The following is a 12,831-nucleotide window of genomic DNA, read 5'->3' as shown; positions in this document are numbered from 1 at the left end:
TTCCCCACGCTCAGAAGACATGGGATACCATTCAATGAGACATGGGGTGAAGGCCTTTAGAACTCCGTGCTTCTCCTAGAAGTGTAGGATTCCCATCCAAGGCCAGAAGGGTGGTGACAGCTGGCTTCAGTGATGCTTTCGACCTCCCCTCCTCTGAATGGGGGGAAATGGCCGTAAGTTGAAAGCTGGTCCCCGTTTTAGGTCACGTGGGAACATCAACCACCAGGGAAGCCAAGCCGATTCAACCCAACATTTATTGTCGCACAGCCTGTTTGCAGTCCTGAGGGGATCTTCTGGCTGGAGTGTGGGCAGGAAGCCACGTGGCCACAGGGTGCAGGGTAGGCACAGGATGTTATTGACCACCAGGCTCCTGTCCAGACAATATGTGGGCTAGAGGACTTCTCAGCCACACTCCAGTGTGGCTGGGGTGGGAATGGGATTGCGGGGATGGTAGCAATAATATCAGTGGTGATACAAATAACTAAGAGGATGAAGCTTGTTACAATATATAAAAAGCAGCAGTTAAGAATTTGTGCTTTCATTTTCTCATCTGACGGATCTGAGATCGAACCCTACCTGTGTGACAAGGCGAGGCACCTCTCTGGGAGACTCAGTTTCCTGACCTGTGAAATAGGGACAGTAGTTCCCACCTTGCTGGGTTGATGGGAGGATTAAGGGGCGCACGAGCGCACATCTCTCAGCCTGGTTCTGATAGTTGGCACATAGGTGGGCGGCCAAGGGAAGCTCCCACTGCCTGTAGGGATGGCAGGGCTGGCGGCAGTCTCGATCGTTCCAGCCATCCTGGGACCACTGCACTTCAGCAGGGACTATGGAGATACCTGTGCGCCCCAAACTAAACTCCCTATCAAAACCACACCCGTCTGAGGCAAACTCCTCCACTGGGAAGGGCTGGCAGCTCAGAGGACGACGCTGGGGGAGGCGACCGCATCTGGGAAGAGATGCCTTAATGGTAATGCTTAACCCAAAGGAACTTGACGCAATGGTGGAACTTCAGGCTCCGTCGAGGTGGTGGTGGCCGGTGATCTTCAGGGGCAAGACCTTTGCGTCCTCGGCGCACACCACGATCCCGCATTCATTGTCCGAGGACGGGCAGTTGCCTGCCTTGGACGGCGCCCGAGAGCCACCAGCGCCGAGTCAGGGGAGAGTGTGTGGACTTCTTGCCCCTGCTTGGCGGACGAGGACTTTTCGGGGAGGAGTCTGAGGGCTGAGCTCCACCCCCACGTCTTCTCAGGTGGGAGCCCCCCGGCGCACCTGCTTGCAGAGAAGCGGCTCCCGCATCTGTGCACCCTACTCTCAGACAAGCGCAAGGGCGGAGTTCTTGAGGGGCGTCCGGACAGTGGCCTGGGGACCGGGGCAGCCTCCGAGCCCGGGGCCGGGGCTGGCCTCGCCCGGGCAGGCCTCGGTCCCCGGTGCCGCCCGGGGTGGGTGGTGCGGACGGGAGGAGCCGCTGGGGGCCCCTGGGCGCCTGGCGGTCAGACCAGGGAGACTTCGGCCTGGAAGCTGGAGGAACGGCGCGCGCCCGGGCTGACGCGGGTCAGAATGGAGACCTGCGTGCTGCATGTGGCCCCGTTGCTGCCTCCTGACGGGTGCTGGTATTTAGGGTCCGAGCCCAAGAAGCCCTGCAGGTGCCAGCGCCGCCACTTCCGCCGCAACTCCGCCTGCACCTGGGGAAAGGGAGGTATTCAAGCCCGCCCCCAGTAAGCCTCCTCCACTGCTGATCGGGCTGCTCTGGATTTAGGGTGCCGAGCCAGCCAGTCAAATCCTCCTGGGGAGTCTAAGTTGAGGGACCCGGATGCTACCTAGGCTAGTGCACAGTGGGACCACTGGGGACCCGGGTCAAATCAAGGCCTTGGAGCCAGAGGCCGTAGGAGGCAGAGAGGATCAGAGAATGCAGTCGGGACGGGGGAGGGGTACTGCCTGGGGGTGGCTGAATCCCCATTCCCCTGATCGCTGCCCCCCAGCTCACTCGCGCTCATCTGAGTGGATGGATTTCTGGGCTTTGTAACCAGGCTCCACGGTAACTCAGCCTCCACTGCAGTCCACCCCCTTGCCCCTATCCCCACTTGCTGGACACAGCCACTTAACCAAACCGATGTGCACACAAATCCCAGGTGTGTGTGTGTGTGTGTCTTAAAATGCAGATTCTAAGTCAGCAGGTCTGGGGGGCAGAGGGCAGAAATCAGCCTTTTTAACCAGGTCCTAGGTATGTGCCATCACCTGTTTTCTAGTCTGACAACCACACTTGGAGAAGCAAGATTTAACCCATCCTTGCTCTGCACATATCCCATTAGTGTTTCCGCACCTTGAAACCTGAGTTTCAACCTGAGTGCTATTGCCTGGCCCCCAAGGTCTGGGAGGGGCTTACCTCGCCATTGAGGAAGCAGTACAGGATGGCCACCACAAACCCCTGGGGAGGAAGGGAGTAGGAGAGGTGAGGTGGACAGACTGCAGGAGCCTCCCCCAGCCCCTGTACCACCCCTGGCCCTGGTCCTTACGTTCCCCTGATTAACCAAAGGGCAAAGCATATAGTAATCAGGACTTATTACAGTGGGGAAAAAATGGAATCCAGTGGCAAGGGGCCAAGGCCCCAGGCTGAATTCCCTTAAAGCCCAGAGAAGAATGCAGACTGGTGGATGGTTCATACCTGGAAAGACCCCATGACGAGCTCAAAGACCATTTTCACCTCAGCTGTAAAGTTGTTGGGAAAGAAGGCGAACATGATGTAGTGCACTCCAAACAGGGGGATCAGTAGAAGAGTGGACTTGGCCAGCCTCCTGGGGACAAGGGGGAGGGCAGACAGTGCGTATAGGAGGTAGGGATGATGACCAGGATGTGTGAGGACAGGCCACTGGCTCCTGGAAGTATGATGTGCACATGTGTTCCTGTTCCATATCTGCAGTGCCTCTACCCTCCACCTCCACCCCCTCTCCAGGTCTCCTAGCCTAAAAGGAAGCATGAAGGAGAAGGAAGCTCTCTTTTCTCACCCTTCTGGAGGAGAGACCATAGAGGAGGTCAGTGCTGAACCCTGAGGATGAGACATAGTATTTCAGGGTCTGTGGCAGCCAAGGGAGAGACGTTCTCAGCTAACAGGAGATCCTGGTTCCCCCTCTCCTGGTCTCAGTTTCCCTAATCTTTACGGTGGGGGTAAATGTATGCTCAATATGATCAAATTACAGACATGGGCCTCACTGGAAACTCAGAACTACTTTGGGTGTTATAAAGTGCAGTGCATCCACAAGAGACTAATTCTCTACTAGGGATGAGGACATTTGGGAAGGAAGATTTTGTAATTGGGGTGCTGACCACATATGCCCAAGGCCACTTGGGAGGATGCTGGGCACTCCAGTTTATGCCTGGTTTAGTCCATCTTTGGCTTCTCTGCCTGTCCACTTCTCTAGAAGTTGCCACCTTTTCTGAGATTGCATCCCTCCCTCCCTGGCTCCCCACACCCATCCACACACTCTCAGCAGGCTCTGAAGGACCAGCTCCTCCTTCTCCAGCCTTGTGTGCTTGTCAGGGTCGATATTCATTCTAAATGACTCATCCCTCTCCTGTGCAGCAGGGCTCATCCTGGTTCAGGCCTCCCAACCACCTGACCTCAGCCGGTCCAGACAGTGCGAACTCGCGGTTCCCTGGCTGGGAGAGGTCTGAGGGGCTGGGGGTGTCTGCTGTGATCCCTTCTGCCTCGGAAGTCAGTCCAGGGAGACCTAGTCCTGGGCCCGAGGTCCCCCAGCCTTGCCCCTCCTGCTCCTTCCTAGACCTGGGTCCCAGCCATGCCAAGATCCTGAGCACTGCCCACCCCTTTTTGGCCACAAATCTCTCCTGCATGCCCAAGGCTGACAGATGGAGGCTTTCTTTAAATTGAAGGCTTATGGGGAGGTGGAGAGTGGGAGCCGACAGCCCCTCAGCGGGGAGCCCCATCTCCTATTCCCCCCACCCCTCTGCCTGCCGACAGCTGCTCAGTTTCTATCTCACCCACGTGGACCTGGTGATGACCGGCTTCCTTTGCCTCAGATTCAAGCCCTTTGGAGCAGTTGTGCATTGGGGCAAACCGGGCCCCACAGGCAAAGCAGAGGATAAGGATGCCCGGGCCTGACGTACTGCCCCTTGGCAGGCTACAGGCCCTGTTCTCAGACTGGAGGGGAAGTTCCTCCTACGCACCCAGCGGGGGAGAATGCCGTCACACCAGGAACGTGAGTCTTAGTCTCATCAGAGAGAATCACAGGATTCCAGAATAGAATCCTAAATCCAGCAGCTCGTGACATTCTAGCTAAGAATCTTAGAACCGCAGCACAAGACTCTCCAAAGAGAAGCCAGGCCAAGAACGGTCCAGAATCCCAGGACTGGGCGGCCCTTATGGGATGCTCCAGGGTTGTCCTGTCTCTGCAGCCCTGATAGCCAGTCTCTTGTTCCCATCGGTGGGCATGCAGACCCCTACTCACCTGCGCACAGCCACCCTGCCCGTGTTTCTTTAGTTCTGGCTTCCGGCCCTGTTCTCATGAAAGCCTTCCTGTTTCTCCAGTCTTGCCAAGAGCAGAAGACAGCCCTCACACCTTTCTTTCCAAGCAAGGAGCATGACCACTGTCGCAGGGACACTGTGCCCTCCCCCCTGCCAGGGCCACGTGCTCCCAAATCCTTGAAGAGGAGGGAGTGAGTGTCAGTTTCCCTACCTGTAAAATGTGGACAGTTTGTAGGGGACTGTGTGGATGACATGAGATGATATGTGGAAACCCCTTAGCACACCTGGCACGGAAACCGCTGTTAACTATTCCTGGGGACTACTTAATCCTATGTGGCTACCTCGTTGTTCAGCTGGGGGCTCCCCCAGGGCATCCATCTACTGTGTACTTACTGTGTCCCTTTTCTGTGCCAGGCCCTTGCCAGGGACTGGGCACCTGGTGTGAATAGGGCACAAGTGATCTGTTGTGTTCTCAAGCTCCCTGGCTTGGCAGTGGATACATACCTGGGGCGGATCGCTTGCTGGGTAAGTGACTGCAGGGGAAGCGGGCACGGGGTTTATGGGCCTGGCAAGGGTAGGGATGGAGCGGGGGACACTTGTGGGCTGAGCCAGGTCATGGGGGCTGGAGGTGGGCAAGAGCAAGGTGGCTTTTTGGTGACTCTGGAGTCACCTGACTTCCTGGAAAACTTCAAAGACACGTGGGCAGATTTGGGGACGGGGGATGGGGACACCAGGGAAGCCAGAGCATACTCACGAGTATGGGCTGCTGTGACTCTTTCCAACATCTGGGGACTGAAGTTTCTGAACCAGGATCCGGATAATGCAAATAAACAGGATAAAGTTCACCTGGTGGATGCGGCCAAGGTTAGTGGTCAGAGAGGGGAGGCTGAGGGGTCCAGCTCCCCGGACTGATGTCCTGGTTTCTTCCCCAGGACCCTGCTGTCTATCCGTCTTCTCTCTTCCCTGGCTTTCCCCACTTTGGGGGGTCATCTGGGAATTCTACTTCACATCTTGAAGGACTGGCCCTCCCCATCTGTGTTCTTTACCCTAGAGGAGAAACTGACAGGGAAAAGGACGGGGACGACCCTGCCTAGAGTCACTGGGAAGCCTCTGTTTCCGTTGTGATCCTGACACGAATTTCCTGTGTGACCTGAAGTCAGTGGACTACCCAATCTAGGCCTCAGTTTCCCCATCTCTACGTGGTGGGAGGAGGCCTTACCAAGATGGAGGTGAGGATGGGGGCCTTTATGATCCACCAAAATGAGGAGTTGATGGTGTTCCAGCATCTGGATAGGGCATGGCGGGGGAGAATGAGAACGGTCGTCCTCAGCCAGGGTCAGAGGCCCTCCCAGGTGCTCCGGCTCTGCCCCCGAGCCCTTCAGAGACCATAGGCCCAGAGTCTGTGCCTCCCAGCTTCCCTTCATCCCACCTAGGGGATCTGCCCCAGATGATGGCAGCCTGGGGGAGGGGGCGGGGTGGCAGCTCACCCAGTATCCTCAAAATAGAGCCTGATGATTGTCCACACAATGGCGAATATGCTGGGCACCCCTGTCAGGGCCAAAGAAAAGAAAAAGAGGAAAGGGCACAAGAGAGAGATTTAGGAGAGAGAAAGGGAGGGAGAGAAGAGTGGGTTTCCGGGGCTGCCACGTGCGGTTGCACAGGCCGTTCACTGTGCAAACATGCTTGCTCTACTGAGGGGGTGGAGCGCTATGCCCGAGGGGCTGTGTCCCCCTAAAGGGAGGGTCTTTTTCCCAATTTGACAGGGGCACTTGACAGACTAGCAGTGGCCCTGCGTTTCAAGGGCTGAAGGGGAAATGGATGCTCACAGAAACTCTCTGTCCCACAGATCAGCTCTAGTTTCAGCTGCAGCCTGAGGGCACCTACCCCGGGGCCAGACACCGGGGGGGGGGGGGGGGGGGGGAGGGGGACTTTTGTCAACTCTTGGCCTAGAGCCTGGTAGGCAGGACCGGCGGCCCAGGGAGACCTACGAGTGCAGGCAGGGTTGGCACCCACCCCCTAGTGAGCTCCCCAGGCCTTGCCCCTTCCGTCCCCAGCCTGGCAGCCCTCCCTGGTACCATACCCCAGCCGATGAGTATGTACCCCCAGAAGTACTTCCGCTCAGAGAAGAAGGAGACGGCCAGCAGGGTGTGCAGGTAGAGGCCCTCCACCAGCAGCCAGAAGAAGTTGGCCATGATACAGTACTGGAATAAGACCATGGCTGCCTTACAGCTCACCTGCAGGGGGAGGAACAGAAGGGGCTCACTGGGGTCCCCTGCCTGCCCACATCTCCGTTTGGGGCAACAAACACAGGTGCAGCACGGCCAGCTTAATCTCTTTGTTGTTCTTGCATTGTCCCTTTCGAAATGTACCCGGTGGTTTTCCCGTTATCCCTGATTTTAGATCATCTGATATTTGGGGTAAGTTTGCAGATTTAACGATCCATCCATCAATTTATCATCTATTCATTTTCCTTCTATATGTCTATCTACCCACCTACCCATCCAACCATCCATCTGCCCACCTATCCGTTTATCTACCCACTAGGTGTTCTACCAGCTCACCCATCTGTCTGTCCACCCACTGATCATTTATTCATCTTCCCGTCTATCAGCCCACCCACGCACTCACCTACCTATCTCTCCATTCTTCTACCTATCCACCTACTAGCCATCCTCTACCAACCCACACACCTAGCCAGTTATCCATCCATTCATCCAACCTCCTATCTACTCATCCACCCCTCTACCTGTCATCTACCCAATTTTTCCTACTTCACCCCTCTATCCTTCCACCTGTACAGCCATCCACGCATCTATTTACTCAGCATCCGTCTACCTGCCCGTTCACTTAACCCCGCCCCCACCTACTCATTCACCTTATTTCAATTAGGATAGAAGGTAGCTAGAAGAGGTATGAGGAGAATTCTTGCTTGGGTTTGCAAGGGTTCCCTGAATATGTGGGGCTGTAGGCTATGGGCTGTGGAGTGGGGCCCTGATGGAAGTGTTGAGGAGAAGAGGCAAGAGGAGGCAGAGGTAGGGCAACTTGGGGCTCTGGGTGGCCCACCTGGCACAACTGGAGGACCTTCTCTGTCCTCTGTTCTCTCCCAGAAAGTTTTCCATTTCAGATCAAGCCCCAATACCTGTGAGCCAGAACTTAAAGCCCTCCCCCCTCCGGGAAGCTCTCTAGATTCCACTCCCTCCTTTCTGCGCCCTTGGCTTTGAGACATCCTCAGTAGTCTGCTCTCCGCTTCTTGTGGCTGCAAGCTCCTTCAAGGTCCCACTTCAGTCCTTCCAGCTACAGGCGGGCCTGTGTCCCCCATCCTCCCCCACTTGCCTTGCAACTAGAATAGCTCATCTCTTTAATAGGACAGTTATCTGTGCTTCTTGCCTTAGAAAAGCTTCAGAGAGCTGCTAATGAATCAGAAAGCCAGTCTCCACAATTATCCTTAACAAGTGTGCTGGAGGCTTCCTGGCTTCTCCGGGTCCATGGCTCATGGGCCCCAGCTCCTGGGTGGGATCCTCTGAGGAGCTCTGGGATTGTCCAGGGTGGCCGCCCTGCGTTTCCCTTCCTTCTTGTCTACATGCCTAAGACTCCACCATCATAGGTCCATTCTCTGAGGAGAAGGTATTGCTGACGCCCAAAATAATGCACTGCCCCTGGGGTAGGTCCTCATGAAGCAGAGTCACTGGCCACAGGAATGGGTAGGAGCCAGGGCTGGTCTTGGGCTCTCTGTCTTAGCTCCGGGGCGCTCAGGGAGGGGGTCCTGAGCTCACAGTCATTTGGAGATGGACCCCTTAGTGACGGGCAATTAATTCCTTAGACACTGTCTTAACTTCCCTTCCTGAGGAAGGCCCAGAACGGGCTGATGGCAGGGGAAGAAGGGAAGAGAAGGGCTGTGTGTGTATCTGGACCGAATCCAGGTGGTGGTAGGGGTGGGGGAGTAGGATGGAAGCTTGGAAGTCCTTGCAAGATGGGGAAACTGAGGCAGGGAGTTCCCGAAGATCCCTCTGGAAGTTAGCAACAGAGGAGGGACGGGGGACTGTGGACTCTGGCTATGAAGTGTCGCATTTCCCACCAAGGAGAGGCATCTGTCACGGGCAGGGGCAGGTCTGTGAGCTCCCAGGTGGCTGAGAACCACTCCCTGTGGCTGGGAGGGGGGTGGGATTCAAGGAGCCGCAGACGGGGTTGGGTAGGGGTTTGGCCATTCTTGGGGAGGGAGAGGAGGAAGGAGAAGAGAGGAAGGGGGGAGAAGCAGCAGGTGGAGAGGGACTGAGATTGGAGAAGGTAAAGGCGAAGAGGGAGAGGGAGGTGGGCCTGGGCGGGGTCCTCACCGAGCCCTTGGTGCAATAGTCCACGTCCTCGCTGTTGAACAGGATCAAGTCTTTGATGAAGACAGCGGTGGCCCTCAGGATGAAGGATATGAAGAGGTGCATGTGGATGTAGTTCCGCGTGCAGTGGAGCTTCCTGTGCAAGGCGGGCAGAGCTGGGAGGCTGAGGGGGCCTCGGACCCCCCACTCCAACCACGCTGTCCAGCGCTCGGAGCAAGGGCAGGGCGGGGGAGCACAGGGCTTCCAAGGGCAGGCCGCGCCCCCGGGCACGACCCTGGCGCAGCCTGGCCTCCGAGTGCCTCAGCCTCCAGAGCCTGCCCCACCCTCTGGTGCCCCATCTCCAGGTGCAGGGCCATCCATGGGGACTAGGCCGAGACAGGTGGAGCACTTTGGTGGTAGGGGGACAGGGCAGGGACTCCATGCTGCCTGGGGGTGACAGGGAAGGGGGCCAGAGCATGACTGGGCCAGGCTGGGCTCGAGCACAGGAGCGACCTGGCTAGGTCTGCTCTGAGGCTTGTTGCTGCGGCTGGACCTCACCTGAACAGGCTCAAGATGGCCGTAGCGACCAGAAGGGCAGCGAGGGACAGGCTGTGGCCGACGGTGTAGATGGTCTTCACAGAACTGTAGAACATCGACTGCTGCTGCTAGAGGGAAGAGGGTGGCGGGGTTGGGGGTCTTAGGTGGGGGTGGGGTGGGCTCACCTAGGGGGTATTGGCAGGGGTGGGTGCCATTGGCAGATGAAGAGACTCCAGGGTCCCAAGAGCAGCTGAGCCGCCCCCTCCGGTCCCCGGACCCCTGACACCCCTCCCCTGGGTTTCCACAGACGGGACAGGACTGCTTCCCAGGGCGGGGCGGGGGTTGACTTGAACCTCCTCTCTCTGCTCTTTCATGAGGGAAATGTCAGTGACGGAAAGAGCAAAGACCTCACGCGTTCCATGTGCCCGTTTGTTCATTCTGCAGTCATGTGTTCAGCACCCCTTCCGTGCCAGCTTTGGGCACGGCCCCCCGGCGGCCCAACACTGTGCCCTTCAGACTCCACGTGAGGACCTCCCGCCATGCAGCGAGAGAGCCACACAGGGAATTAGAATACTAAAGACGACACTGGGACAATTTCCCTTCTGGGGCTCTCAGAGGCAGGGGTCAGCAGGAGGAGGGCAATCTAGCCTTTCTGCAGGGGGACAGGACTAATCTGGAATCCAAAGGCTTCTGGCTGGCCCCTCCAGGAACCCTCCCTAGGGACACGTATGCAGATCCTTGGCCACTGGGTGAGTCCCTTGTTTCTCTCCACGTCCCACACCCTGCTGGAGAACAGGCAAGTGGTTAAGTGGGATTTGGGGGATTTAGATCCTGCCTGGGGACCTGGTGGGCTTTGAAGGCCTCTGAAGAAGTTGCCCTTGTGGGAGGAGCAAAAGTTCTGAGAAGGGTGTCTGGGGGTGGGACAAACGTCACAGCAGACGGACACACACACATACCCACGACCCCACACCAAAGCAGTGAGGGGGCTCCTAGCCGAGGACTCCAGTTATACTCTCGCTTCCCATCAGTATTCCCACGTGGCTCCGGGGCCCACATCTGCACAGCAACCATTCACGCTTCACCTGCTCCAGGGCATATGCCTGTCCTGGGACTGAGGACCATGGTCTTGTCCCTGTCCCTGTCCCTGTCCCTGACTGGCTGCTGAGGGTCTGCCCCTCAGTTTCCCCTCTGCATGAGATAGGAAGATGATATCTGCCCTCCCTGCCCCTCTAGGGCTGGAGCAAGGCTTCCTGAGTCAGCGGGGTGGCCCAGCCGGAGGGCCGAGTGCTGTTGCAGCTTTTGTCGCTGTGTGTCATCCTCATGAAAGTCCCCTTCCTGTTCCCTGTCAGGGACAGAGAGGGGGATGAGCCCCTGGAAATGCAGACCTGGCAAGGGAGGAGGCTTGGGGAAGGCAGACCCCACGAGTCCTGGCTTCGGCATAGACAGCAACCTCACTCCTTGCTGGGAGAGGGTGGAAGGAGCCTTGCAGGCCAAGGCACTGTGGGAGGGCAGGGGTGGACTGAGGCCCACCTCTTCCAAATCTGATGCCTTGTCATTCAAGCCACAGGCAATGGGGTAGGGGCCAGGTTCCAGGTGCGTCCAGCCCTCGTTGGTGCAGCTGCGGCTCACGTTGCGGCCTGGGTGGAGGGGAGAGGGGGAGAGGAGAGAGGTTGAGGCTGGGAGCAGCGTGAGTCCGTGGAGTAGGTATGGGGCTGGGCCGTTTCTGAGCTCAGCCTTTCCCCGGCACCCCCAGTTGTATCAGGCTCCAGCGGCCCTGACCCAGACTCCCAGGGAGCTGCCGGGGCACTTGGGGCAGGGAAAAGCTCTTCCAGGGCTTGGCAACACGAGTAACAGTCAGAGCAGACATTCCTGGGCTCAGCTTTGCCCCTTGTCGTGTCTGAAACTGACGCCGGGTGCAAGATAAATAAAGCGATTTTTGTCACGGCCTGAATTCCTGGTATAGAATGACCCATGACCTTTGTCATGAGCTAAATGTTCACTCTTGTCACAGGGCCACAGGAGCCGGTGTGGCAGATGGTTTCTTTGTCCTGTGGCTGGGCCGCGGGACTCCTCCTGGGTCAGCTCGCCTGGGCCGATGGGCCTGATTTCCTCCCACACCTGGTGTGGCTCAGATGTGCTGCTGGAGAGGGACCAAAGGTGAGGCAGGAAGTGGGGGTGGAGGGCACCTGGTTAAGGGTGCAGGTCTGAAATGCTCATGAATGGAGAAGCAGGGAGTCCTGGCAGGGAACCTGCCCGGGCAAAGGCATGTGTGTGCAGGGAATCGAGCAGCACAGCGCTACAGGAGCTTACGGCTGAACTTCACTGAGTTCTCTACTGTCCTTGGAGGCCCAAAGCTGTAGCGAAGGGACAGGGCTGATGAGAGTGCCTGTGACCTGAGGGCTACCTTGAGGCTGCCCACTCTCTAGCCCTGGAGAGGAGTTGAATAGAAAATGGGTGAGCCAGGGGCGCCGGAATGTCTCAGTCGGTTAAGCGTCCAACTGTTGATTTTGGCTCAGGTCATGATTCCAGGGTTGTGAGTTTGAGCCCCGCATCCGGCTCTGCGCTGACAGTGTGGAGTCTGTTTGGGTTTCTCTCCCTGTCCTGCTTGCTCTCTAGCTCTCTCTCAAAATAAATAAATAAACTGAAAAAAGAAAAAAGAAGGAAAATGGGTGAGCCAGAGAAGATCCCCCTCCCTCTATCCCAGGACTCATTAAAGGGGCACTGGAGTCCGGGGTGAAAGCTGGCTTATGGGGGAGGGGAAGGGGGAAAGAGGAGGAGAAGGAGGAGGAGGAAAGAGGGAGAGAGGAGGGTGGGGGTGGCAGGAGGAGAGAAGAGGCAGGAGCAGGAGGTGAAGGGATGGAGGAAGAGGGAGGAGGAGGGAGAGCACAGTAGGGAAGGAGGTGAGGTGAAGCTGAGAAAGAAGATGGGTCCTAACGTCCTTGCCCTATAGCTCCTCCCTCACCAGCACCACAGCCACTGTCCCCATCATCACTGGTATCGTCACTGTCACCATCATTAGTACCGCCACCAGCACCACCACGATCGTCACCATCACGGTCACCACCATGGTCCCCATCGCCACCACCAGCAGCATCGGCGGCAGCAGCAGCAGCAGCAGCTCCATCACAAAGACAAGTTCGAGAACTCTTCATTCATCAGTACTGTACAGAGCAGTGTAGGCTCAGTGCCTCAGTCCCCTCCACCCTCCAGTGAGGAAGGGAAGCCCAGTTCACACTTGAGAAGTGAGGCTCCAAGTGGTTGGTCACTTGCCCAAGGCCACACGGAGAGAAGAGGGTAGAGCAGGTGTGACCCCCAGAGTCTTCTCAGCTGCCCCCTTGCCCCCGTCTGCACTGAAGGGACCTGGGGACTTGTGTCAGGTGTCCAGGTGCAGAGCTGTTGGAGACGTCGAGCTGTCCAGAGAGCTCGGTGGGGGGCGGGGGGGGGGTCCACCGTGCATGTACATCCACTATTTCTAAACTTGGCTGTGTGCTTGGAATATACCAGGTG

The 12,831-nt window shown here is 57.4% G+C and overlaps 1 protein-coding gene across 1 annotated transcript in view; it reads right to left on the bottom strand.

The window, feature by feature from the left end:
• Window positions 1-1,493: 1,493 nt before the first annotated feature.
• The window catches only part of VIPR1 (vasoactive intestinal peptide receptor 1), a 31,818-nt gene continuing 20,480 nt past the window's right edge, over window positions 1,494-12,831 (bottom strand). The window contains exons 4-13 of the mRNA XM_047099815.1: window positions 10,855-10,961; window positions 9,346-9,449; window positions 8,812-8,944; window positions 6,561-6,714; window positions 5,968-6,028; window positions 5,700-5,766; window positions 5,235-5,326; window positions 2,666-2,795; window positions 2,387-2,428; window positions 1,494-1,685 (exon numbers count right to left, since the gene is read on the bottom strand). Of these exons, the coding sequence (XP_046955771.1) occupies window positions 1,494-1,685; window positions 2,387-2,428; window positions 2,666-2,795; window positions 5,235-5,326; window positions 5,700-5,766; window positions 5,968-6,028; window positions 6,561-6,714; window positions 8,812-8,944; window positions 9,346-9,449; window positions 10,855-10,961 (1,082 nt within the window). The remainder of the gene's footprint in view (window positions 1,686-2,386; window positions 2,429-2,665; window positions 2,796-5,234; window positions 5,327-5,699; window positions 5,767-5,967; window positions 6,029-6,560; window positions 6,715-8,811; window positions 8,945-9,345; window positions 9,450-10,854; window positions 10,962-12,831) is intronic.

The sequence above is a fragment of the Lynx rufus genome, unplaced genomic scaffold (genome assembly GCF_022079265.1).
Source record: "Lynx rufus isolate CCGP_SWC_20201006 ecotype Redwood Valley unplaced genomic scaffold, mLynRuf1.p SCAF_5, whole genome shotgun sequence".
NCBI lineage: Eukaryota > Metazoa > Chordata > Mammalia > Carnivora > Felidae > Lynx > Lynx rufus.
The sequence above is the reverse complement of the archived record's forward strand: the minus strand, read 5'-3'. Positions and strand labels throughout refer to the sequence as shown.